The 23,991-nt window shown below is 39.7% G+C and overlaps 1 protein-coding gene across 4 annotated transcripts in view; it reads right to left on the bottom strand.

The window, feature by feature from the left end:
* Positions 1–23,774, bottom strand: part of Scfd1 (sec1 family domain containing 1) — a 72,409-nt gene extending 48,635 nt beyond the window's left edge. For 2 of the 4 annotated variants that reach the window (XM_060387456.1, XM_060387458.1), the window contains exons 1-8: positions 23,649–23,768; positions 17,814–17,884; positions 14,334–14,422; positions 11,618–11,708; positions 6,302–6,424; positions 4,672–4,759; positions 3,060–3,149; positions 533–588 (exon numbers count right to left, since the gene is read on the bottom strand). In XM_060387456.1, the coding sequence (XP_060243439.1) occupies positions 533–588; positions 3,060–3,149; positions 4,672–4,759; positions 6,302–6,424; positions 11,618–11,708; positions 14,334–14,422; positions 17,814–17,884; positions 23,649–23,685 (645 nt within the window). In that variant the 5' untranslated portion in view covers positions 23,686–23,768. Of the gene's footprint in view, positions 1–532; positions 589–3,059; positions 3,150–4,671; positions 4,760–6,301; positions 6,425–11,617; positions 11,709–14,333; positions 14,423–17,813; positions 17,885–23,648 lie in introns of all 4 variants that reach the window. The other 2 variants (XM_060387455.1, XM_060387457.1) reach the window with 2 other exon arrangements.
* Positions 23,775–23,991: the final 217 nt, after the last annotated feature.

Below are 23,991 nucleotides of genomic sequence, written 5' to 3'. Positions count from 1 at the left end.
CAAGACATGTACAGTCCGGAAAGCCCAGATTACAGATGGAGTATGCGAGAAGGTCGGCTTCCACCAGGGCCTTCTTTGGGCAAATGAGCCCACAAGTATCGGTCTTTCTGTGCCACCCGCATGTGCGCGCGCGCACACACACACACAAAGAGCAATTATTTGGTTTCCCTGATCCCCCTTTTAATCTTTAAAGGAAATTCTCTTTAATTCAACTTCAATACTAAAAATGTGTTTGTTGTTAATGAGTACTTGCCAAAAAAGTTGAATACAGACTTTTAGGGGGAAGTTAAGTGTAAAACATGTAAAAGATGTAAAAGCGCAAGTCACAAAGTGCAGTGAGGGCTAGGACAAGCACACAGAATCAGCAATTTTACTCTAGTGCAGAGATATGCATAGAGGCAGCCTTTCATTTTGGGGTAACTACCCCAAGGAAAGCCAGTTTCTGCATACAGCACTAGAAGGCAGACTCCTTGACAGAGGCAAATGATGCACTCGTCAGAGAGCCATTCGCACATCAGAGGCAAAAACTCACCACGGCCACCATTTCTGCTGCTGTTCCTCTCGAGCATCGGATGATGGGAACAGCACCTATTTTAATGATAAATGTCAGCAATGAGCTTGCCTCTTAACTAAAATGTATACTTTAAATTAGCAGATGTCAAGATGCATCCAATTTCAGGTTAGACACAAAAACTTAAAAATCTGAAGAGTGAAAACAAGGTTTCATAAATTCACATTTCCATAAGAAATAAAAAGAGCCAGAAGTGGGGCATTTTTATATGGCGCCGATCAATGTGACTAATATTTTCAGTGGATGGACTAAATTAGCATTTGAATCTCCTTAAAAGCTTTAAAGGATGACTGTACTCCCTAGTCACAGAACTTAATTTAAATTGGTTCAAAATAAAAGAAAAAGAGCTTAGAGACTACAACAGTTTGGGACTACTTTAAAAAATAATTTAACAGCAAATGACTATTATCCTTTTGTAGTACCAACTTAAATGATATAGCAAACATATTCTTCACTAATATGAAGTATCCTTCCCACGATCACATCAACTCGCTGAACTTGGTATCTTTCTTTATGAAGCAGTAAATGACTAATCAAAGGCTACAAGCTCAAACAGAAAAACTTTAAGCATGTTAACAAATAAGGCTGCTTTCTGTGATCTTTCTGTGCTCTAATTACCTACATTATGTACGCTTTCATAACAGTTTCAAAAACTTGAAATGTGTAAATTCTGGGTGTGGTGGCTCACACCTGTAATCTCAGCCCTCGGAAAGTTGAGGTAAGAAATTCAAGAATTCAAGACCAGCTAGCCTGGATTACAAGACATCCTGTGCCTTAAAAGAATCACCCCCAACCAAAAATAGCAAAAGGGAAAATACAGAGATTTAGATCTCCACTTGGGCAAGAAGGCTGCAGCACCACTAGAAGGCACCGCGAGACCACGAAGACTCAAGATGAGCTCAGGTGACACAGGAAGACCCTGGCTCTGAAAACAAACAACAAACAGCGGCGGCAACAAACTGATGACATCCTTCAACGGTTCCCTAACTACTGTGGAGTGTGTGTGTGAAGCAAAAATTGGACATTATTAAGACTGTCCTGAAAAGTATTTTCTGTTCATCTTTGTTCCAATCTACTGTTTTAAATGTAACTGCTACTGGTAGTAACAAGGACAATCCTCAGGCATGCCACGACCATACCCACAGGTAGAAGGCTGGAGATTATAGAGGATGGCAGACAGAAAGGCAGATGTGACATGCCTGTTTATGACCACAGCTTATACACCTGCAGCTTTCTTACAGGTTAGGACAGCTGGAGATGCAGCTCTGCAGGTCCATTGCTTACCTAGGACAGCCCAGGGCTGGACACTGCAAAACCACTCGTCAACCAACCAACACCTGAATTTACTGTAGGGTAGTGAGAACACATGAAAAACTAGACAGAGGGGAAAAAATTGCGATATATGGCCATAGAGAAATAATAAACTGAAAATAATGGGACTTAACTGGGTCAAAAACCAAAGACCTGTGTTTCAACCTAAGATATCAACTGGGGGAAGGGATCTCTGAAAGGGAGGAACTCAAATATTTGCACAAATTCTCCTCATACATCTGTCTAAGCCCTACATACACTTCAAATGGTTTCTCTTCTTTTATTTCCACTTGTGAAAGAGAGTTTGTAAATATATGGGGGGTCATTTAAATAGGTTTTAGGTATGTATAAAATAAAAATTGCAATTAATTTTCTGCAAAGATATATTAGTAAAGTATAAAATCTTATGTTAGACAGTAAATACAATGCAGCCAAAATAAATGTAGATGATTCAGGGAATCGTTAAACTTTAAGACACAATGCATTTTACACCACTTTACGTTAAGTTCTGTGTTCTCTGGAAACTTTTACGTTTGCCTTAAAATCTACCATGCACAGACCTTTAAACAGAAGTGTGATTAAAGGCTTTTATGATGGACACTTAAGACAACTACAAAATAGTCAACAGTAGGTGAGAACCATCAACACACCACTTAGCCAGTACAATAAGGAGCAATTACCAATGCGATCTAAGGGGTTAACTCAAAGGGTCCGCTGATTTGGGTACAGTGATATTTGTCTGTAATCTCTTGGGAGGTTAGTGCAGGCTACTTGAGAAGACCAGTCTGCACTTATGAGAACTCATCTCAAGGGCAAAACAAAGCTGAATGGAAACTCACAGGGAATAGCCCTATGTTGTTATTAGAAGCACTTTATTTTATATTATAGAATGCACACTTTATCTCAACTTTGGAGAAGCTCTCTACATTCAAACACATTACAACAGCATTATAGACATATGTAGTGGTGGACACCTTTAATCTTAGCACTTAGGAGGCAGAAGTAGGCTAATCTCTATGGGTTCAAGGCCAGCCTGGTCTACACAGTGAGTTTCAGGACAGCCAGAATTACACAGTGAGACTCTGCCTTAAAAAAAAAAAAAAAAAAAAAATTACATATGTGGTATGTCAAAATGAGTTAGGTAATTAGTTGAAGGAACAGACAGATTTAAACTTACCTAATGTAACAAAAAAGCAGAAGAGGCTATCAACAATAGTGTCCATAACAGTTTCCATTTCTGTGTCTGTTATATCTGGCCTATTAATGGCTGAAATAAAGAGGAAAAAACAAGCACTCAAAATTTACATCTCTATGAAACTTCTTGAACATATATAACAATATATAGATACCAACCTGAATTATAAAACAAACATATAACGTGATCAACATGGGAGGAAAGCAGAAACTTACTGGACATATCAAAGTACCTAAGGAAAGTGTATCTAAGCTGAAAGATAGAAACACTAATTTCACCAGGCAGTACGAAATCCAAGGAAACATGCTGACTGTCAGCTGGCCAGAGCGACAGCATGGAAAATACTTTGATGAACATTAGCTCTAGTTCTGTCAATCATCTGGCATAAGTAAAATCTCTCAGAAGTCCTTGGGTCTCAACTCCAGCTCCACGTCTATCAACAGGAAACAGCCATAGCAACTGCAAACTGTCCATCAGGAATGCCAACCCGACTGGTAACATCAAGCTTCCTTCTGTCAAATGACCGCCATTTGACCGACAAGACATGTGCTTACTTTATTGGGTAAATATGTCATCAATACATTCAAATATAGAAGTAAAAAGACGAGAATGAAAATTCTACGCGAAGTGTCACTCACTGTATTTGAATGTTAAGAAACTTCATATTTATTGTTATTTTTAATTACTTAACATTTAGCAGTTTTGTTTAATAGACTTATAAATTGCCTCGACTGGCTGCATCGCTTTTAAAAGAAACATGATGTAACAAATGTATAAATGCAATGGTAAGCGCTTGATGGGACGTAACAGCAAAGTTTTCTAACTCAGATGTACTGACAAGAAATTCGTCTGCTCAACTTAACTGGCCAAGAAAAAAATTAAAATACTTGTTTTAATTTTTATCAGATTTACAAATAAAATATCTGAGTTTAATTTAAAGGCTTCTGGGTAGCTAGGTTTCAAACACAAGGATAGGCAGTAATTAGTCTGAAAATCAACAAACTGCAAACAGACTTCTGTGAATAACAACTGCCAACAAAAATCTCACACATAAGCCCAGGGATGCTGGAGTAGATATCAGTAAGCCTTTGAAAGGCTGAGGCAGGAGGAGCCCAAGGTCTGAGGTCATCTTCGGCTACCCTTGTCTCCAAAACAAAATATATATACTCTTTTAAATGTTTTCATTAATTTCAATAAAAAAATATATTAGAGATCTCAATGAAGTTTTCTCACAAGCTCATAACCTAGACCAGAAAAGTACAGACAAGTAAAGTATGTTACTTTTGATCAATGTCAAAGTACTAGATAATTAACTTTGTCCTGCATGGAAAGACTGCCTTACTTAGCAGGAGTGCATCATGTGTGCACACTGTTCTGGGGATTCCCAGCAGACCAGAGAACTGGTACTTAACTGAATTACAAAATAAATTTACTATGCCTTATGAAATTATACATATTTTAATCTGTGCCTTGCCTTTTGGTGTACTTTCCGATAACACTGCTGTAAACAAATCTGAAGTCACTATTTTCTCCCACTAGACCATTCATTTTGTCAAATATTACAATGACTAGTAAACTTTGTGTTTTTACATACCACGATATGAAACAAGCTCCTTATTTTGATTACATAATACAAACATGTCATCTTCCAATGTAATAAAATTGAGATACTGGTCAAAAACCTAGAAACATACAAACAAAATAGTCTTATGAATGAATTTTACAATATAGCGATAGTAAAAATTTAGTTTGGCTGAATCACCAAATCGCATAAAAAGGAAAAATTCTAATTTGATTAAATTAAATACAAAAAAAATTAAAAATCATACCAAGTAGCATGATGCCTACCTACATAAATCATAAAGAGTTAAAATGGGAGCCAGAGAAACAGCTCAATGGCTGAGAGTACTTGTTTGCTGATCCAGAGATCCTGGGTTCAGGTCCAGGCACCCATGTCACGTAGCTTACAAGTCTATGACTTCTGCCCTTTTCTGGCCTCCAGTTACACCCACACATGTGGCATACACACAGACATATAAATAAAAATATACATTTTTAAAAAGGAGGTTAAAAATAATAAAAACAAAACAAAAATATTTTTAAATTAATGAAAACAAATTTGAGGCAATAAGAGAGACATTTTCAGAAACCAAAATTTATGTTTAAAAAGTAAAATTGTGGTTGTGATGGTAATGGATGTCCCTTTGAAGGAAAACTGCAAGTTACAGTTCTCTACTCTGTAACCGCGTGGTAACAACTCCACAGTAGCTATTTCTACGGCATAATGTTTATAAGTTACCAGAGTTCTTCACAAGCACAGACTTAAAAAACCTGTCAGGGGCTGGTCAGAAGGCTGAGCTGCTGAGAGGCCAGGCTGTTTTCCCAGACGACCAGTTGATTTTCCAGCACCCACACCAGGTGGCTCACAGTGGCCTCTAACTCCAGCTCCAGGACATCTGACACCCTCTTCTGACCCCCACATGTGTACAAACATACACACAAGTAAAAATTTTAAAGTATTCTAAAAAAAAACTATCTGAAAATTGAAAACAATTCCTTTGACTTTGTGTGAAATTAATGAGAATTTCTAAGCAAAAACACAGAGGAAGAAGCCTTGACAGCTACTCACAGTAGCAATGGCTATAACTAAGTCTAAGATGTAGTGAGGGGATGCTTCATCCTTCCTGTCTCTACATTCCCTATAGCCTTCATTGGTGTCCTCTCAAAACTCAAGGGCGCACACAAGAGCAGGGGGAAGCCAGGGATTTATCTGAGAGTGTGAGTGGAACAGAACTGTCAGCTGACTAAGATGTCACTAGAATGCTGGCCTGCTATACATTTTTATCCTTATAGGATACTCTGTGTTGCTTTCCTAAATAAGAAAAGATTTGGAGAGGACATGGTGATTGACTGTGGTGATTGTGGATAAAACTGAAGTGAGCACAAGCAATATGCAACAAAACTGTCAAATCATTTCTAAAATGAACTACAAGGATCCCATGAATCTCAAACTGAGACAAATCTAAATCTACTTTTCATTTTAGTCTCACAAGTCAGTTCTGGAGTAGTAAATTCTCCTAGCCTGCGATATTTTTCCTAGTGTAAGTTAGACACAATGTAAACAAACTCATCTTCCTAGGCTGTTGTGGTCAGATGTAAACAACCTGAGTTTGAGACACTGTTGAGTTTTACATTAGCAAAGCTCTCAGTCAGACACCTCTTACCTTGGCAACTTGTGTTACTGCACTAGCTGCCAATGCTGCATTTGCAATATCTTCCAGTTTACTTCTTGAAATCGCAGAAATAAAATTTAAATAATAGGATTCATAGAGCTGATTTCGAAGATCCTATAAACAAAATCAACATGTCACTCTTACAGTAGAAAGGGTGCCTGAATAAGAAGTTCTTAGAACTAAAAGCCAGGCTTTGGAGCATATGACACACATTTAAAAGACGTGATACATAAATAACAAAACAAACGAAAACTCTGTAAGAACAAAGTAATGACATGCCAGCTACTTGACCACTGAAATGTATCTTAATAAATGTTGTGAAAGTATATTTTCAACAATATAGCTACAAATTAGCACAAAACTGATTTAAACTGCCAAAGTGCAGTTGCCTTAAGAATACACAAAAGAGCTGGGTGCGGTGGCACACACCTGTAATGTTAGCACTCTGAGAGGCAGAGGCAGGCAGATCTCTGTGAGTTCGAGGCCAGCCTGGTCTACAGAGCAAGTTCCAGAATAGCCAGGGATACACAGAGAAACCCTGTCTCAGGAGAGCAACAAAACCAAAAAATCTGGGCTAGGGGTCTTTTCTGAGACTGATGCTCCAACCACGGACCATGCGTGGAGATGACCCCTGCACACATGTAGCCCATGGCAGCTCAGTCTCCAAGTGGGCTCCCTAGTAAGGGGGACAGGGGCTGTTTCTGACAGGAACTCAGTGGCTGCTCTTTGATCACCTCCCCCTGAAGGGGGAGAGCCTTACCAGGCCACAGAGGAAGACAGTATAGACAGTCCTGATGAGACCTGATAGGCTAGGGTCAGAGGGAAGGGGAGGAGGACCTCCCTATCAGTGGTCTTGAGGAGGGGCATGGGAAAAGATGAGGGAAGGTGGCATTGGGAGGGGCCTACAGCTGGGATACAAAGTGAATAAACTGTAATTAATATAAAAATGAAAATTTAATAAAAAAAACAAAACAAAAACCCAAACACACAAAAAGAACACCCAAAAGTGTGCAGCGCTGTGCAAGGTCCCATCAGAAGTGCTTGGCCAGCATGGGCAACTGGCAAAACCTGTTTCAAGTTTTGTTTTTTCTTTTAATCCACAAGTAGCTAATACACTAACATAATTACATGCTTATATTTGGCAGATAATAACATTACTCTTCTGGTCATATGACACAAGAAGTAATTTTTTCATTGCACACAATGTGTTCATTTAAATACTGACTCTAGCAGGTGTTTTTCTTCTTATTCAAAAGCAGAATTTTTAAATTTTTCTTAGACACTAGGTATACATATCTAAGTATTTCCATGTTATTTAAGATGTCATTTTTCATACACATATGTATGTATATAAGATTTAGTGTAATCAAAACTTTATGATGTGTGATCCATCTTAAGATATATCTAATTCCATAGATGCTCGGCTGTGAGCTGACGTACGTGCGAGGACAAAGCTCAACTGTGCAGTGGTCTAGCTAAGATAAAACAGTGCTCCTAAAGAAGGATGGAGAGAGGACCTGTGCTATTGGGAGCCATGCCTGTCACTGACAGAGAAATGTGTTCAAATTTATAAAGTAAAAGGGAAAAGCTAGGGTGACTCCTATGTTATGAAATCAGAATGGTTTTAGAGGTTGTGTGGTAGGTAGCGACGAGAGATAAAGCATTACTAAAATAAATGCACATATAAAAGTTCAGTGTGTGTATGTAAACATGTGTGATAGCCTTGTTAGAGTTGAGTGAGTCAAATGTTCAGATTATTATCTACAGAAAATAACCGGGTCCTTAAACAAGTAACTGAACGTGGGGCTTGCTCAGGGAGACTGCAAGATGAGACTGGCCTGCATTCCTGTTAGAAATTAAGAAATGGTTAAAGAGTTGCCCACATATCCACAAGGACACAGAACACAAGGTAAATAAAAAGCCAATTTAATTCCTATATATTTGCAATAAACAATCCTAAAAATGGCATTTAGAAAGAGTATCATTTATTAAAAACAAACAAAAGAACATTAAAGGGGAAAAAGCTATAGTCTAAATACTATAAAAATTATTAAAAGAAATTAACAAAGGTCTAGCTAGCCCACATTTGCAGATCAGAAATTTTGACGTTGTTAAGCTTGTAATACTCCAAAATTGATCCACAGCAGTGGTTTCCAACCTGTGGGTCAAGACCCCCTTAGGGGTTGCATACAGATATCAAGTATTAACATTACAATTCACAATAGCAGCAAAATCACAGTTATGAAGAAACAGAAATAATTTTATGGTTGGGGTCAATCACAACATGAAGAACTGAACTGCAGGGTCTCAACATTAGGGAGGCTGAGAACCACCCATCTACAGGTTCACCAGAGTCCCTTTTAAAAACCCAAGGTTGTTTTTTGTTTTGTTTTGTTTTTGTGTTGTTGTGTTGTTTTGTTTTTTGCAGAAAGTGACAAATAATCCTAAAATTTACTTGAAAATTCAAAGACTCTGAAAAGTCAAATAATCTTGAAAATAAAGTACTAAATTGGAGGTAATAATTTCTCAATTTTAAAATTTATTTCCAAGAAAGAAACCTCAAGAAATATTACACTGGGATAGAATAAATGCAGTGAAAATGGGAACAGAATCCAGAGTCCAAAGACTCACCAATTTGATATAGACAGGGCAGCTAAAACCATTCACTGAAGAAATAGTATCTTCAAGAAAAAACACTGGATGACTGGGTAGACACGTGAAAAAGAATCAAGCAGACAACAACCTAACACCATGAATAAAAATCAACTCCAAGTAGACTTAAGGTCTATAGAAGAGCCAGAACCATAAAACTTGTAAAAAAAAAAACAAAAAAAAAAAAAACAAAAAACAAAAAACATAGACTTGGGGTGTTTTTTAAATATGACAACAATAGCTCAGCAAATGAATAAAAACAAACTGGATTTCATCAAAATTAATGATTTTATGTTCCATGGCACTGACAAGAGGGTGAAAAGGCCATGTACAGAATGGGTGAAAATACTTAACATATACTTGTTAAGTGTCCAGCATAAAAAGAACTCTAAGAAGCTGAGCTTGGTGGCACATGCCTTTAATCCCAGCATCTGGTAGCTAAGCAAGAGGATTACAAATTGTAGACTAGCCAAGGGTCACAATGGGAGTCCCTGTTTGAAAAAAGAAAGAACACTAAAAGGTATGCTAACAACCCAGTGATTAAAAAGGCAATCCAATTTACAAGTGTAGAGAGTCAGGTAAGTGCTGCCTGCATCCAACGGTGGAGGCAGCAGATCACGAGCTCAAGGTCATCTTCGGCTACATAGTGAGTTAAATGCCAGACCTGGGCTACATGAGACCCTGTCTCAACTTTTTTTTTTTTTTTTTTTTTTTTAAGAAGTGGGCAAAGGAAGAATTTAAGTAGACACTACAATGGGATTACCACTGTATATCCTTTAAGAAACAATCAAGATGTCAGATAAAGTGCTAATCAGTATATGGAGACACCAAGGCTTACACAGCTGGTGGGAAAATGAGACGGGGCCATTACTTTGTCAGTTTCTAAAAAGGCTAAACACAGAGTATCATTCGAATACTTTGAATTCTATTCCTGTGTCCTTTATAAAGACAAGAAAAATGAAAACCCGTTCAAACAGAAACTTGTACATGAATGTTTACAGAAGAATTATTCATTACAACCAAAATGTATAAATAAAATTTGACATTTTCATGCAACAGAAGATTATTATACCATAAAAAGAAAGTTCTGATACATGTTTCAAATAGATAAACTCTGAAAACATTAAACTAAGAGAAAGACCAGATTACATATTACATTCACATGTAATAGCCTGAATGTATAAATGGAACCCTAGAGACAGAAGAAGGAAAGGGTAGGGATTGGATATGTGGAGAAGCAAAGTTTCTTTCTGGGGCGGTAAGTATGTTCTAAAGCTGACTATGGCTATGACTGCACAATTCTAAGCATAAGTTATATGAGAGATACGTTGAAACAGAGCTGGTATTTTAAAAGATCAGTAAACCTCTTTTTAACTGGCTCTTTAAAGAATAAAGGGGAAGCTGGAAAAATGAAGCTAATATCAACATAAAGTATATGACCTTTCTTAGAAATGGGAATAGGGACTTAATGTGACAGCTGATAAAATGTGACCTGTGGTTGCCACCAATGCTCTCCTAGCCAATACTTCTCCCCTACTTTTCTTATAAAAATAATACCAATTTTCTTTGTGGTGGTAATAATCTACTTATTAGCATCCAGTTTTTCTTGCAGCTAATTCTACTCGGTGAGACATAAGGGAGTCTTCTGGGAGTTTCTAGGTCAGACTTTCCAGGTCAAACTCAACAGTCAAGATTGGCAGAGTTCATTTACATTTTTCTTACCATAAGCATAGATTTGATGTCTATTGTATACTGGTTATCCTACATTCATAACTCAACACAGACGACAATGTTAGTGACTGATGGTTAAATCTCAGTTGTCAATTTGATGAGGTCTAGAATCATCTGGGGGATGGGCCCCTGGCAAATGAGGTAAGAAGCCCCATTCATTCTTTGGGTTAGAATCCTGGACTATAAGAAGAGGAAAAAACCTACCGGGCACATTTATTCCTCTTATATCCTGAAAGCAGTTACAGTGACCAGCTGCCTCAAGCACCTGTTGCTGTGGCTTCCCCACAGAGACTAGAACTTCAAACTATGCGTCAAAACAAAGCCTTCTTTAAGCTACTGTAGCCAGAGTATTTTACTGCAGCAAGCAGAGAAGAATTAACTACGACATAAAGAAACTAAGCTTTTGGAGCAGGGAGGGAGGGCTGTGCAACTGCACATTTCCTATTCTTAGGCCGTAAGGAAAGCAGAATTCTGTGTTTAAAGCTAAACAGGCCCTCTATTTTCAAATTGGTTACTGTTGTTTGTTCTGAGATATAGTCTCACTATGCAGCACGGCTGGGCCTCAAAACCATCATGTCGCCAAGGTCTTCAAGCAGGAACCCTCTTGCATCGACCTTGCACGCTGGGATCACAGGCAGGCTCCAGTGGGCTCCAGCGGGCTCTTCAATAAGGACAGACACGTGGCATTTACTGATATAATACTTCTCCGGCCAAAGAGCATGAACCTACTCTATTAAAATTACAACACAGTATCCAAATCAACAGACGCTGGTAAAGGAATTTATGCTTCTCCATAATGAGCATTTCATGTTTTCGTTGGTGGTGGTGCTTTTTTTTTTTTTTTTTTTAAAGAAAAAGTCTGTCTTGATAGTCAAACCATCAGGTAATTTTAAATTTCAGATAAAATAAGAACCCACTTATCACCTGGCATAGTCTGTCAATATTTTCTTCGGTTGGCATCACGAAGTACACTGCAGGAACATCTGGAATTGGATCTCGGTCAGAGTGCAAAAGGCTGGAAGACAGAAAGAACAACAATAAATCACTTTTCCCCCTCAGATACTTTAAAAAGCTATTAGTCACTTACTTAACCTGGTCTTTTCCTTAGAAAAAGAAAGAAAAATTCACACCGTTATTATCAAAATTATCCATTTGTAGAACTGTTTCTTTACATTTTCATTTTTCTCCATTTTACACATTTTTGGTATTTCTTATGGTCAGATATTCTCTTTTACAACCATTCTCCTTGAAGAGCAACTAAATCCATTAAAAACAACATTTCTCTCACGGAAATACAGGGGAGAATGGGTGAGGGAAACAGAGCAGCGCTGGCACTGCTGAAAGAAAAGCCACAACTAAGCACACACGGGCTCGGGAACATGTCAAAATGAAAAGCAAACAGCTTCTCAGCCATGTTCGTAGCAGCTCTATTTGTAATAGCCAGAAGCTGGAAACAACCCAGATGTCCCTCAATGAAGGAATGGATACAGAAATTGTGGTACATCTACACAATGGAATACTACTCAGCAATTAAACAAGGAAATTATGAAATGTGCAGCAAATGGTGGGAACTAGAAAGGATCACCTTGAATGAGGTATCCCAGAAAGACACACATGGTATATACTCACTCATAAGTGGATATTAGACATATAACATAGGATACTAAACATACTAAAATCTATACTCCTGAAGAAGCTAAACAACAAGGAAGACCCTAGGGAAGATGCCCAATCCTCATTCAGAAGGACAAATGCAATAGACACTGGAAGCAGGAGAAGACAGGAAACAGGGCAGGAGCCTTCCACAGAGGACCCCTGAAAGACTCTACAGATCAAGGTATCGAAGCAGAGGCTGAGACTCAAAGCCAAACTTTGGGCAGAGTGCAGGGAATCTTTTGAAAGAAGGGGGAGATATAAAGACCTGGAGGGGGCAGGAGCTCCAAATGGAGACCAACAGAGCCAAAACAAAAACAAAAACAAAACCTGAGCTCTTGGGGGCCCTGCAGAGACTGATACTCCAATCAAGGACCGTGCATGGAGAGGACCTAAAACCCCTGCTCAGATGTAGATGATAGATTCAAGTCTCCAAGTATGTTCCCTAGTTAGGGGAGCAGGGACTTTCTCTGGCATGAACTCAGTGGTAGGCTCTCGGATCACCACTCCCAGGTGTTAGGGTGCAGCCTTGCCAGTCCACGGAGGAAGACAATGTAACCAGTCCTGATAAACTAGGGTCAAACAGAAGGGGAGGAGTACCTCCCCTATCAGTGGATTAGGGAAGGGACAGAGGGGGAGAAGAGGGAGGAAGGGTGGGATTGGGAGGAGAAGAGGGAGAGGGACACAACAGGATACAAGTTTAATAAATTGTAATAAATGATAATAATAAAACAAATTTTAAAGTAAAAAAAAAAAAGAGATATCCTCACAGCGTAGTACCTAATCCCATCTGGTGCTTTCTATCTTCTGCATGATGCTGTGGATGGGATCCAGGAACTTGCACACGCTCAGCACACATTTTTACAGCTGAGCTATATCCCCAATCCCATTTTGATCAATCTGCTGCTTCCTAAATGAATGCACAGGAGATCATCTAAGAATCTCAAAGATGACATGCTGAAGCTTTCTCTTGGTGATTCTGTAAGTATTTTCATTTAACCTTCTCAATTTCACATAAGATATCTGTCACTGTCATATACTGGTATAATGCAGATGATAGGAAATACGGTGAGCATTCTAGGTGCAGAACTCTTGAGTCATCTCTGTAATCCACAAAAATGAAAGGGGCTCATGCTGCCAGGGGAGATGCATGTAGAAACCTCCCATATATCCAGATGCCCCTCCCAGAAACGAGAACTATATGGTGGCAGCCACAGGCTGCTTTGTGTGTTGTCTGCCCAATTGCCTACATGGTATAACCACAATTCTAGAAATGTGTGGTTATTATCGCCTTCAAATTGGTCTAAACTAGCTTGCAGTGCATAAAATAACTGAGAAGGTGTATCCAGGCAGAGGTCAGGCCTGTCAGAGACTGTCCATGCTCTGGTGACAATAGTGCTGTGCTTCCTCTACTCTCAAACCAGCAGTCTGTCCTGTTACCCTTACATTAATGTGGAGTTAGACCTCAATTCTACTTGTCACTGCTACTAAGCCACCATGAGTCGTCAAGAGAAGCAGCATAACGTAGTAGGCAAACAACATGGCCACAGCTCTGTTAGCAACCAGCTGTCTAACTATGTGGCCATCACATTTTCAACAGTACAGTCTGTTTACTAGGAACGTAAAGAAGTTAATGCTTAGTAGTCAAGACAGCAAAGACTTGATGGCCATTTCTTCATTTAGTCAGTTAAGATGCTCACATTACTAATAAACTACTTCAAGTCTTTTAATGTATGCTTAAATTAGGCAAAATCCTTTTAGAGACTGAAGAGTGCCAAACAGCACTAGTTCGTTTCTTGAAAGATCAGTCAAGTCTACTAGGAAAATGAAAAAATACTTAAATTCTGAAATTATATAGCCTCGAAGTTAGGTACTATAACCTAACTTTAATTTTCTCTGCAAACAAATTTTGACTTTTAAGGTGACCAGAGAAACTTTTCTCAATAAATTTGAGAGTAAACCACTATCACAACTACGTTGAACTCACAGATGCAGAGTGATCCCCATGTCTCTCAGCTCCCTCACAGACAGCAGAGGAGAGATGATATCTTGGCCGAATCTGTCATAAATGAGGACCTTTAAAAAAGTGGTTTAAATGTCATTGTTAATGAGCCACCAACTGAGAACCCACATTAAGATAACGCTGGAGTTAATTTTATTTAGTAATCATTATATTGAATTCTTATCCACGTTCAGTTTAGTATTTCCAGTAGTATCCAAACGCCCATCCACAAAGCTATATATTATTTAAAACATTATCAGTTAGTGTTAAATAAAATAACTATTTCTAAAATTTCTTATAAAATATGTGCACACCCATAGTCCCAGCACTCAGGGAGGGAAAGGCAGGCAGAGCTCTGTGAGTTTGATGCCAGCCTGGTCTACAAAACGAGTCTGTGACAGCCAGGGTTACACAGAGAAACCCTATCTTGAAAAAAAAAATCATACTGCAAAGTCTTTTTTTTCTTTATTAATTACACTTTATCCACTTTGTATCCCCCCAGTGGTTCCCTCCCTCCTCACATCCCAATCCCTCCCTTTCTCCACCCTCTGCATGCATGCCCGTCCCCAAGTCCACTTATAGGGGAGAACTTCTTTTCCTTCCTTCTGATCCTAGTCAATTAGGTCTCATCAGGAGTGGCTGCCTTGTCTTCTTCTGTGGTCTGGTAATGCTGCTTTCCCTCAGGGGGAGGTAATTAAAGAGTAGGCCAATCAGTTCATGTCAGAGACAGTCCCTGTTCCTATTACAATGGAACCCACTTGGATACTGAACTGCCATGGGCTACATCTGTGCAGGGGTCTTAGGTTATCTCCATGCATAGTCCTTGGTTGGAGTATCAGTCTCAGGAAGACCCCTGTGCTCAGATTTTTTGGTTCTGTTGCTCTCCTTGTGGAGTTCCTGTCCTTTCCAGATCTTACTATTTCCCACTTCTTTCCTAAGATTCCCTGCACTCTGCCCAAAGGTTGCCCATAAGTCTCAGCATCTACATTGATACTCTGCAGGGCAGAGCTTTTCAGAGGTCCTCTGTGTCAGGCTCCTGACTGGTTCCCTCTTTTCTCCTTCTTCTGATGTGCAGCCTCTTTGCCTTTCTGGATAGGAATTGAGTCAATTGACTCTTGACTCATTTTAGCAAGAGTCCTCCCTCTTGATTAGTTTCTTTAGGTGTACAGATTTTAGTAGGTTTATCCTATATTATATGTCTATATGAGTGAGTATATATCGTGTGCATCTTTCTGCTTCTGGGATAGCTCACTCAGGATGATCTTTTCCAGATCCCACCATTTACCTGCAAATTTCATGATTTCCTTGTTTTTTATTCTAATAGCCAGAAGCTGGAAACAGCCCAGATGTCCCTCAGTGGAGGAATGGATGCACAAATTGTGGTATATCTACACAATGGAATATTACTCAGCAATAAAAAAACAAGGAAATCATGAAATTTGCAAAGTCTTTATTTTAACATTTAATAAAAAACTCTGAACATACAGCAAATTCATTCTTGCTTTTCTTTTTTTTTTTCTAGTGCATATGTATCATCCTTTCTAAGAACAGGTAAAGATGAGATAAAATTTAGCTCCCTTTAAAACTAAAATATGGGGCTGGAGAGATGGTTGGTCTGCTCTTCAGAGGACCTAGGTTTGATTCATAACACCCACATTTCAGTTCACAACCACCTGAAAATTTAGTTCCAGGGGATCTGTGCTGGCTGGTTTGTGTCAACTTGACACAAGCTGGGGTCATCAGAAGGGAAAGAGCCCCAGGTGAGGAAAGGCCTCCATGAAATCCAGCTATAGGGTATTTTCTCAATTAGTGTTCAATGGGGTAGGACCTAGCCAATGTGGGGGGTGCAACCCCTGGGCTGGTGGTCCTGGGTTCTTTAAGAAAGCAGGAAGAGGAAGCCATAGGAAGCAAAACAGTCAGCAGCACTCCTTCATGGCTTCTGCATTAGCTCCTGCTCTGTCTGAGTTCCCTTCCTGACTTCCTAAAATAGTGAACAGCAATATTTCCCCCTCCTTGCTTTCTGTTCACAGTATTTCATTACAGTAATAAAAACCCTAAGACAGAAAACAACACCCTCCTCTGGGCCCTGCAAGCACCAAGCTCTCACGTGGTGATACACATATATACCATATACATAAAACAAAATAAACCCCTAAAATATAACAAGTTCTAACACTATACAGAAAATTTAGAAATGCAAGCATCTTAGGTAATCTAGGTATTGACTTAAGGGTTAAGTCCCAGGGATGGAGCGATGGCTCAGCGATTAAGAGCAGTGGCTGCTCTTCCAGAGGACCCCGGGTCCCAGCACCCACATGGCAGCTCACATCTGTCTGTAACTCATGTTCCGGGGAATCTGACACCCTCACATAGACATACATGCAGTCAAAGCACCAATGTACAAAAAGAGAGAGTTAAGTCCCTATCCCAGATGCACTGACTCATACTTGCAATGGGGCACCCAGGGCCCAAGGCAACTGACTCTAACCTGGGCTACAGCCCAAGACGGTATCTTAACAATATAAACTACAAAAACTAACAGAAACCCCAAATAAGACAAATGTCCAAAATCTAAAATGCAGAACTCCATCTCAGCCTTCTAACTCACTATTAGCTTTAGAGTTTGGGCTAACAAATGAAATCTTCAGTAGCTGTTTCTCACAACTCTTTTGGTGACTTTTTTAATGGAGCAACTGCTATGAGGTGAGATGAATTCTGCTATTGTTCTTACATATTAGTCTTAAATGCCAGGAATTTTAGAGAAGCTAAAGCCTGCTGTGGCTCTAAAGGTTATCTGTAGACAATCACGTTCAGAAAACATTAAGTGGAAAATTACGGTGATAAACAAGCCACAGTGTAAAGCACCCTGAGGAGCAGGACAAAGTTTCACGTGTCCTCTCCACTCTGCCGAAGCCTCCTGCAGCTCTGCTCCCTTCTGCTCATGGCAGGAAAAATCCCTGCTCCCTCTGTCTCCCCACTCTAGTCATCCAGCGATGTTTTGCCATCAGATCTACTGCCACCGGCCATAGTGCTGACTTTCCAGTAACCCCTGTTCTCCTCTCCAGTGCCTCGAAAGCACAGGAGCAGTGTGCTGGCAACTAGTCACTATTGGCAGTTTCTCCTGTCCTTAGTATACAAAGCAAACACCATCACAACTATCTACAGAGAGAGGGGAAGCAGATACAGTAGTTCCTAGTTAATCTTGGGTTTGGTTCCAGGACCCTTCACACTGCCGAATCCTTAGAGACTTAAGTCCCTTCTACAAAATGACAGAGAACTGCACATATCCTGTTATGATCCTCTTGCATACTACACATGCTATGTAAACAGCGATACTGTCTACAGGATAATAAACAAAAACATTCATGAATTCTAATTAAAATGTACTACTAGTTTTATATTTTCAAGAAATTTCTTCCAATTACTATAATTTCAGGACTAAGAATCCATCAAAGCAGCTCTTACCTTCCATACCGGTTCTCCAGTGCTGTTTTTAACATGAGGCACATTGAAATTTAACATTCGCTTCAGGGCCACTGAAATAAAAGTTTACAACGTCAGTTATTTATAGTAGTTTTTTTGTTGTTCACTACAAACAAAATGCATAAATAAATGACAACGAAATGGACTAATGAAATGACTGGATGTGTAAAAACTAGATTCAGATCTTTAAGATAATTCTGTCAACAGCCAATTGACATCTCTTGGGAGCGAAAAACCAAACTGCAACAAAACAAGGTACCTGTCCCAAAAGAGCCTGTGAAAACTGTTCAGAAAAACAGAGCTCAGTGGAAGAGCACTTGCCCAGCCCACAAACTTGATCCTTGACATTGTAGGAGAGAAAAATGTCAGACAAAATCCTCACACTCCTGAAAAAGCACTTTTCTGTTTCTCCTGACAATCCCATACTGCTTTTACACACACGTCAAAGAAATTGCTTTGATCATGACCTCCCAACAGCCTTGATAGCTAACTGCTATTATCTGGCTGAAAGCATAGGTTAAGAACAATCTTTATAAAAAAACAAAGACTATCTATGGCGTGCTTCACTGTTTCATACGGAAACCCATTACAGTAGGTCTATTTCTTAGTTACTCAAGAGTCTATTTTACAGTCAATAAACCCACTGAAAGGTTATACAACTTAATTATTTTATAGTCCTGGGGGAAAATGAGACTTCATAATGTAGAAGATAACTGGTGACTGGAGTTATCTACTTCAAAAGCCACAGTAGCCATGCTGTATATGGTACACAGTACTTTGTGGTTTTACTGCTCATCTGTTCACAGAGCACAGGAGAAAAAAAAAATTTCTAAGGAAAGTAAAAAACTACTGTGCTGCCTGGTGCTACTTCTCGGTGACCTACAGATTCAGTCTCAAGTTCCTTGTGTAGCTGAAGATGATCTTCAACTTCTAATGTTCTTGCCTCTACCTTCTGAGTGCTAGGATTAGAGAGGCAAGTTCTACCACAGCCCCTAGCTTTTTATGTGGTGCTGGGGATCAAATCAATGACTTCCTACATGCAAGTGCGTGAAATGGAGATGGCCAAGCATTCAAGAAAATGTACAAATTAGGTGCTTTAAGACTGGCTGTCTTAGAATCTACTTTGTTAATTAATTTATCTGTTTTGAGACAGGGCCTTACTATGTAGCCCTGGTTGCCTTGGAACTCACTATGTCTTCAAAATCACAGAGATCTGCCTTCCTCTGCCTCCCGAGTGCTGGATCAAAGTCATGTGATACCATGATAGGCTACTTTTATTTTTAAAAGCATTTGGACATTCAGTAATACAGAATAACTTACAATCCAAGCTACAAATAAAGCACTATGTAATACACAAATAAATGACCTTACAGCATATTCACCTGTAGAAGAACTGTTATCGTACAGATAGGTCGAGGTAGGGCGGTAGGTGCAATGCTGCTCCTCATGATCCTTGGAAAGACTGCACTTTAGCAGTCTCAAGTCGGAACCTCTTTTGAGTACCAACAGTCCTTGGATGCTCAAGTCCCTCACATTTAATAATAAATCTTTGATACTACTTAAAAAATAAACTGGCATAGTAGTTGCACATAACCTAGGAGAAGTCCTTGAAGGCGTGAGAGATGAGCTCTGAACACCTAGAGCAATGTAAACGATAGGTTGTTGCACTGCACCGTTTAAGGAACAATGACAAGAAAAATGTCTGTATATGTTTAGTAAAAGCACAGACACATTTTTCTTATAATTTGCAATTGTCTGAATCCACAGTTGCAGAAACTGTGGATACAGAGAGCAAAATAAAAGAGGATATTGATGTGTATACATAATCTTTTCTTTTTTGTTTATTTATTTATTATGTATGACTGTATGCATGCACATATCTGTCCATATCTGTGGAAACCAATGGACAATGTATGGGAGCTGGTTCTCTTTTTCCATCATTTGGGTCCTAGGGATCAAACTCAGATCATCAGGTTTGGTGGCATCATCTTCACCTGCTAAGCCATCTTGCAAACCCAACCTATATTTTTTCCTGTAAAATGTTAGTACTACAATAATATACATTACCAACAATTTCTGCCTACGTCAGAGAGCAACAGAGGTTATAGTATTATATAAATATACACGTAAATAGCACCAACAGTGCTACTGGACTGACTGTTTTCAGTGATGCTCCCCTCCCATACCCAGGTACTAGAGACACAAGAAAACACGGTTTCTAGAAGCTGATCATATTTCTTAACCCAATGACAAGCAGGAGGAACCAAAACCTGGGCTGTCATGTCAGCCGGCATCTGACATTCTCCGGAGTTAACAGACATTAAATTCATCCCATCTTGAAAGACTAGCACCAGCAGATAATTTTACACCCTCTTGTCTCAGAAAAACTTCTCTAACTCAAAGCCCTGGCTAACTTCTTCAGACATCTTGATACAAATAATTTGTTGATGAAGCACATGGCATATGTTTAAAGAGTGATAAAAGAATGCAATTCTACTTCATCAAAGTTTAGCGCTCCAGTACTTAAATCACTGCTGGGAGATGGATGGTGAGGTGATTTAGACAGCATAGGTAGGAATATCGGCCCAGTCCAAGGTAAATAAGGCTATTGTAAAAATCTAACAGATGTCTGTGTCTTATTATTTGTGATAGTGGATTAGATAATCATAATAATAGTTATATGATTATCATGATAATCATAGGGCTAATAACAGTATATAGCCTATCACTCATCTTTCAGTATTTACTACAAGGGACAAAGGCTACTTACAAAATAAGTAAAACATATGGTATATGGGACCATGATAAATGCTGTGGGGAAAAAAAATGGAACCAGGAAAGGAGAAAAGTGAGGTGGAATATAATTTTAAACAGTAATTATAAAGGTCTCCTAGAAACACACATTTGAGTAAAGGCCTGGAGGAAGTGAGGGAGGGAGCCACAGAAGTTACTTTGAAAGAAAATTCTACCAAGAGGAAACAAATAACAAGTCAGAAGCATCCTGGTTTGGAGTCAAGGAAAGGTAACAAAGGATCAAAGGTGAACAGAGACTAGTTCATCTGTGGGACGTGGACATTGACATCCCTTTACTTTACTCAAAACAAGAAGCTATGAGAAGGTTTTAGACAAATGTGTGCCATGCTTAGTATGGATGCTATCTGAAAAAGAAAATGAAAGGGAACAAGGCTGTAAGAGCAAACAGTACAGAGAGAAAGTCATTGTAGAAGTTCAAGGAGATTGTGTTGGTGGATAGCAACAGGTACTGGGCAGTTTCAGGTAAAACTGGCATAATTTAGTGACAAATTTGAATTGAGTTAAAGTAAAGAAAGAAAGGAAATAAGGAAAGGAATGAAGGAAAGGGAGGGAAGAAGGAAGGGAGTAAGGGAGGGAGGGAAGAAGGAAGGAAAGAAACAAAGAAAGAGAAAGAAGGAAGAAGGAAGGAAGGAAGGAAGGAAGGAAGGAAGAAAGGAAGGAAGGAAGGAAGAAAGAAAGGAAGAAAGAAAGGTAGGTCACATGGAGTTTTACATGAGCAACTACCCAAACAAAGCTTTTCCTAACTGCCATCAAGTGGCCTAAATTCAGAACAGAGGTCTATACTATCCGTGTAGACCTAGGGCTCACCAGCTGTGGTGGTTTGAGTGAGAAGGGCCCCCGTAGGCTCAGAGATCTGAATGCTTGGTCACCAAGAAGTGGCACTATTTGAAAGGATTAGGAGGCGTGGCCTTGTGGAGGAAGGCTGTCACTGGGGTGGGTTCTTAAGTGTCAAAAAGCCTACGCCAAGTCCAGAGCCTCTCTTACTGTTGCTGTGGATCTGGATGTACAACTCTCCACTGCCACTCCAGCCCCATGTCTGCCTGCATGCCAGCATTCTAGCTGCCATGATGACAATGGACTGAACTTTAGAAACTATAAGCAAGCCCCAGTTAAATGCTTTCCTTTATAAGAGTTGCCATGGTCTCATCACAGCAATAGAAGACCAAGACACCAGCATATATAATAATGAAAGCTAAGAGGCCAGATAAAATCACAGGAAGAGAAAAAGTAATTGATTTGGGCTGTGCAAATCAATTAGGAAGATAAGAATGAGAAGAACGTGATGCATAAAGCTTTCACAGAGAAGGTGGCAACCGAGGTGACAGAGGTATTTCTCGAAGACAAAGCATGAAACAGGCATGCTAGCCAACATTAGTTTGATCTGTAAAACAAAGACAGCAGAAACCACCCAAAACAACAGTAAATTCTCAGTGCATCATCTATCATCTCCTCTATCCAAAGTGATTGCCAACTACTTTATACCAAAGCATCTACCTACAATATCTGAAGACTGTTCTTCTTAAATATTATCAGCAGAAATCAAGGAAATGTGACTTCTACTGTTGTAGCACAAAGGATTTTGTTCTGAAAATAAGACACGATCCACTTATGATACACATTTACTAGCTGGTATAGCACAAGCTGTACAGTAATAATGTGGCATCTTGCTGTAATGGAGATTATTTCCACTGAGAGACAAAGCGAAGTATGAGGTTTTAATGTCTTACAATGCCTGCATATTAAAATGTACTGTTGTATAAATTCAATTTTTAAAAGGCTCCCTTTCATCATGACACTTTGGTGATGGGTAGTAAAATCAAATTCATTTAATTTTATTAGGCTATTGAACCCAAACTTCTAAAAGACGCTGGGCTTCTGTTTGCTTGCAAATAAAATGAATTATCAAGTATTCCCGAAATCATATGTGGACTTTCCCATAGTTAAGTTATGTTTTACTGTGTCTGACAGGTTTTACTAAATTACCTCTATAAATTTACAGAATGTAAAGCACAATTAAGTCTGCTTTCTGTTCAGTATGCTACATTCAAATCTAATTTTTTTTTTTAAGACAAGGGAAGGAATAAAGCACAGTCCAAATTCTTCTGGTAGGTTGCATTGATTTTAACCAATTATTTTTCACACAAATAAGCATAATTTAAATAGAATTAAAATATAAATATTCTTGATAACTATGGCCTATTTCCATTCTCTTTGAAAGTTTCTCCACAAGGAGCATATAAAAACCATTTTAATTTTATATCAAATTTATACGTACATATACATATATGTATAAATCATTATTTGGGGCCAATACACATACACCAAGTTGCTAGAGTTGTTCACAGAAAATAAGGAAAATCAGGAGTATCTCATATAGGAAAAAACAGAACAAAAGCCAAGGGAAGAAACACATGTTTACATTTTATTTCATAAACAGGTGTACAATATGTTCTACTTAATATACAACTGTTATAATCGGTAGAATAACTGAAACGAGACACTGTTAATTAATTCGTTTTGATAGTCTCCAGTCTCTTCCAGCAAGCTGCAGGAGGTCATTATCACCTGGCTTTTTTTTTTTTTTCTTTTTTTTTTTTCAGATTCGCCCAAGGTTGGTCTAAAAGAGATGGCCTGAAGTAAGGAGCTCTGAGAATACTTAGATTTTGTAATTATGGCCCAAGTGTCGAAAACAGGTTTAAAATACATTAAAACTGAAAGTGAAAACCAAGTCAAACACGGAGACTTGAACGAACACAAACTAGTCCTCGTTCAGCCACAATGCAGGAGAGAGGACCCCGGGTGCCAGCCCTCGGCGGGACGGCCTTCCGAGCGCGGTGACAGGGACACGGAGCGCGGGGCAGCCGCCTACCCAGGCAAGGGCGAACCAGGACAGGCGCCTCTCCCCGCAGCTCCGCAGGGAAGCGGCTCCCCGAGCGCAGCTCCGCGCCGCACGGAAACGCGGAGACCACAGACACCAAGCGCAGAGAAGGAAAGCACCAGTACCTGTTTGTCGCTCCCGAATGCTGGCCGGCGCCGCCATGTCGCTTCCCACCGTCCACTGCCCGGCTGGCAGCGGGAGCCCGAAGATGACGTGGCCTGACGCGGCCTGGCTCCGCCCCGGAAGCAGAGCGGGGGGCGGGGCGGAGGCAGCCGCCGGCCCCGGAAGCAGAGCGTGGGCGGGCGAGGCGGAGACAGCCGCACGCCCCGGCCAGGCCCGCCCACGCCTTCGGCTCCGCCCGTCAGGATCACCCCACGGAGGGTCGCGGCTCAAACACGCCTTCCAGGGCAGGGGCGTGGCGGAGCGCGGGGAAGCTCTTGACACTGAAGTTTTTATGACTTTAAAACC

This window comes from Meriones unguiculatus, chromosome 7 (genome assembly GCF_030254825.1).
Source record: "Meriones unguiculatus strain TT.TT164.6M chromosome 7, Bangor_MerUng_6.1, whole genome shotgun sequence".
Taxonomy (NCBI): Eukaryota; Metazoa; Chordata; class Mammalia; order Rodentia; family Muridae; genus Meriones; species Meriones unguiculatus.
This window is presented reverse-complemented; position numbering and strand designations above follow the sequence as displayed.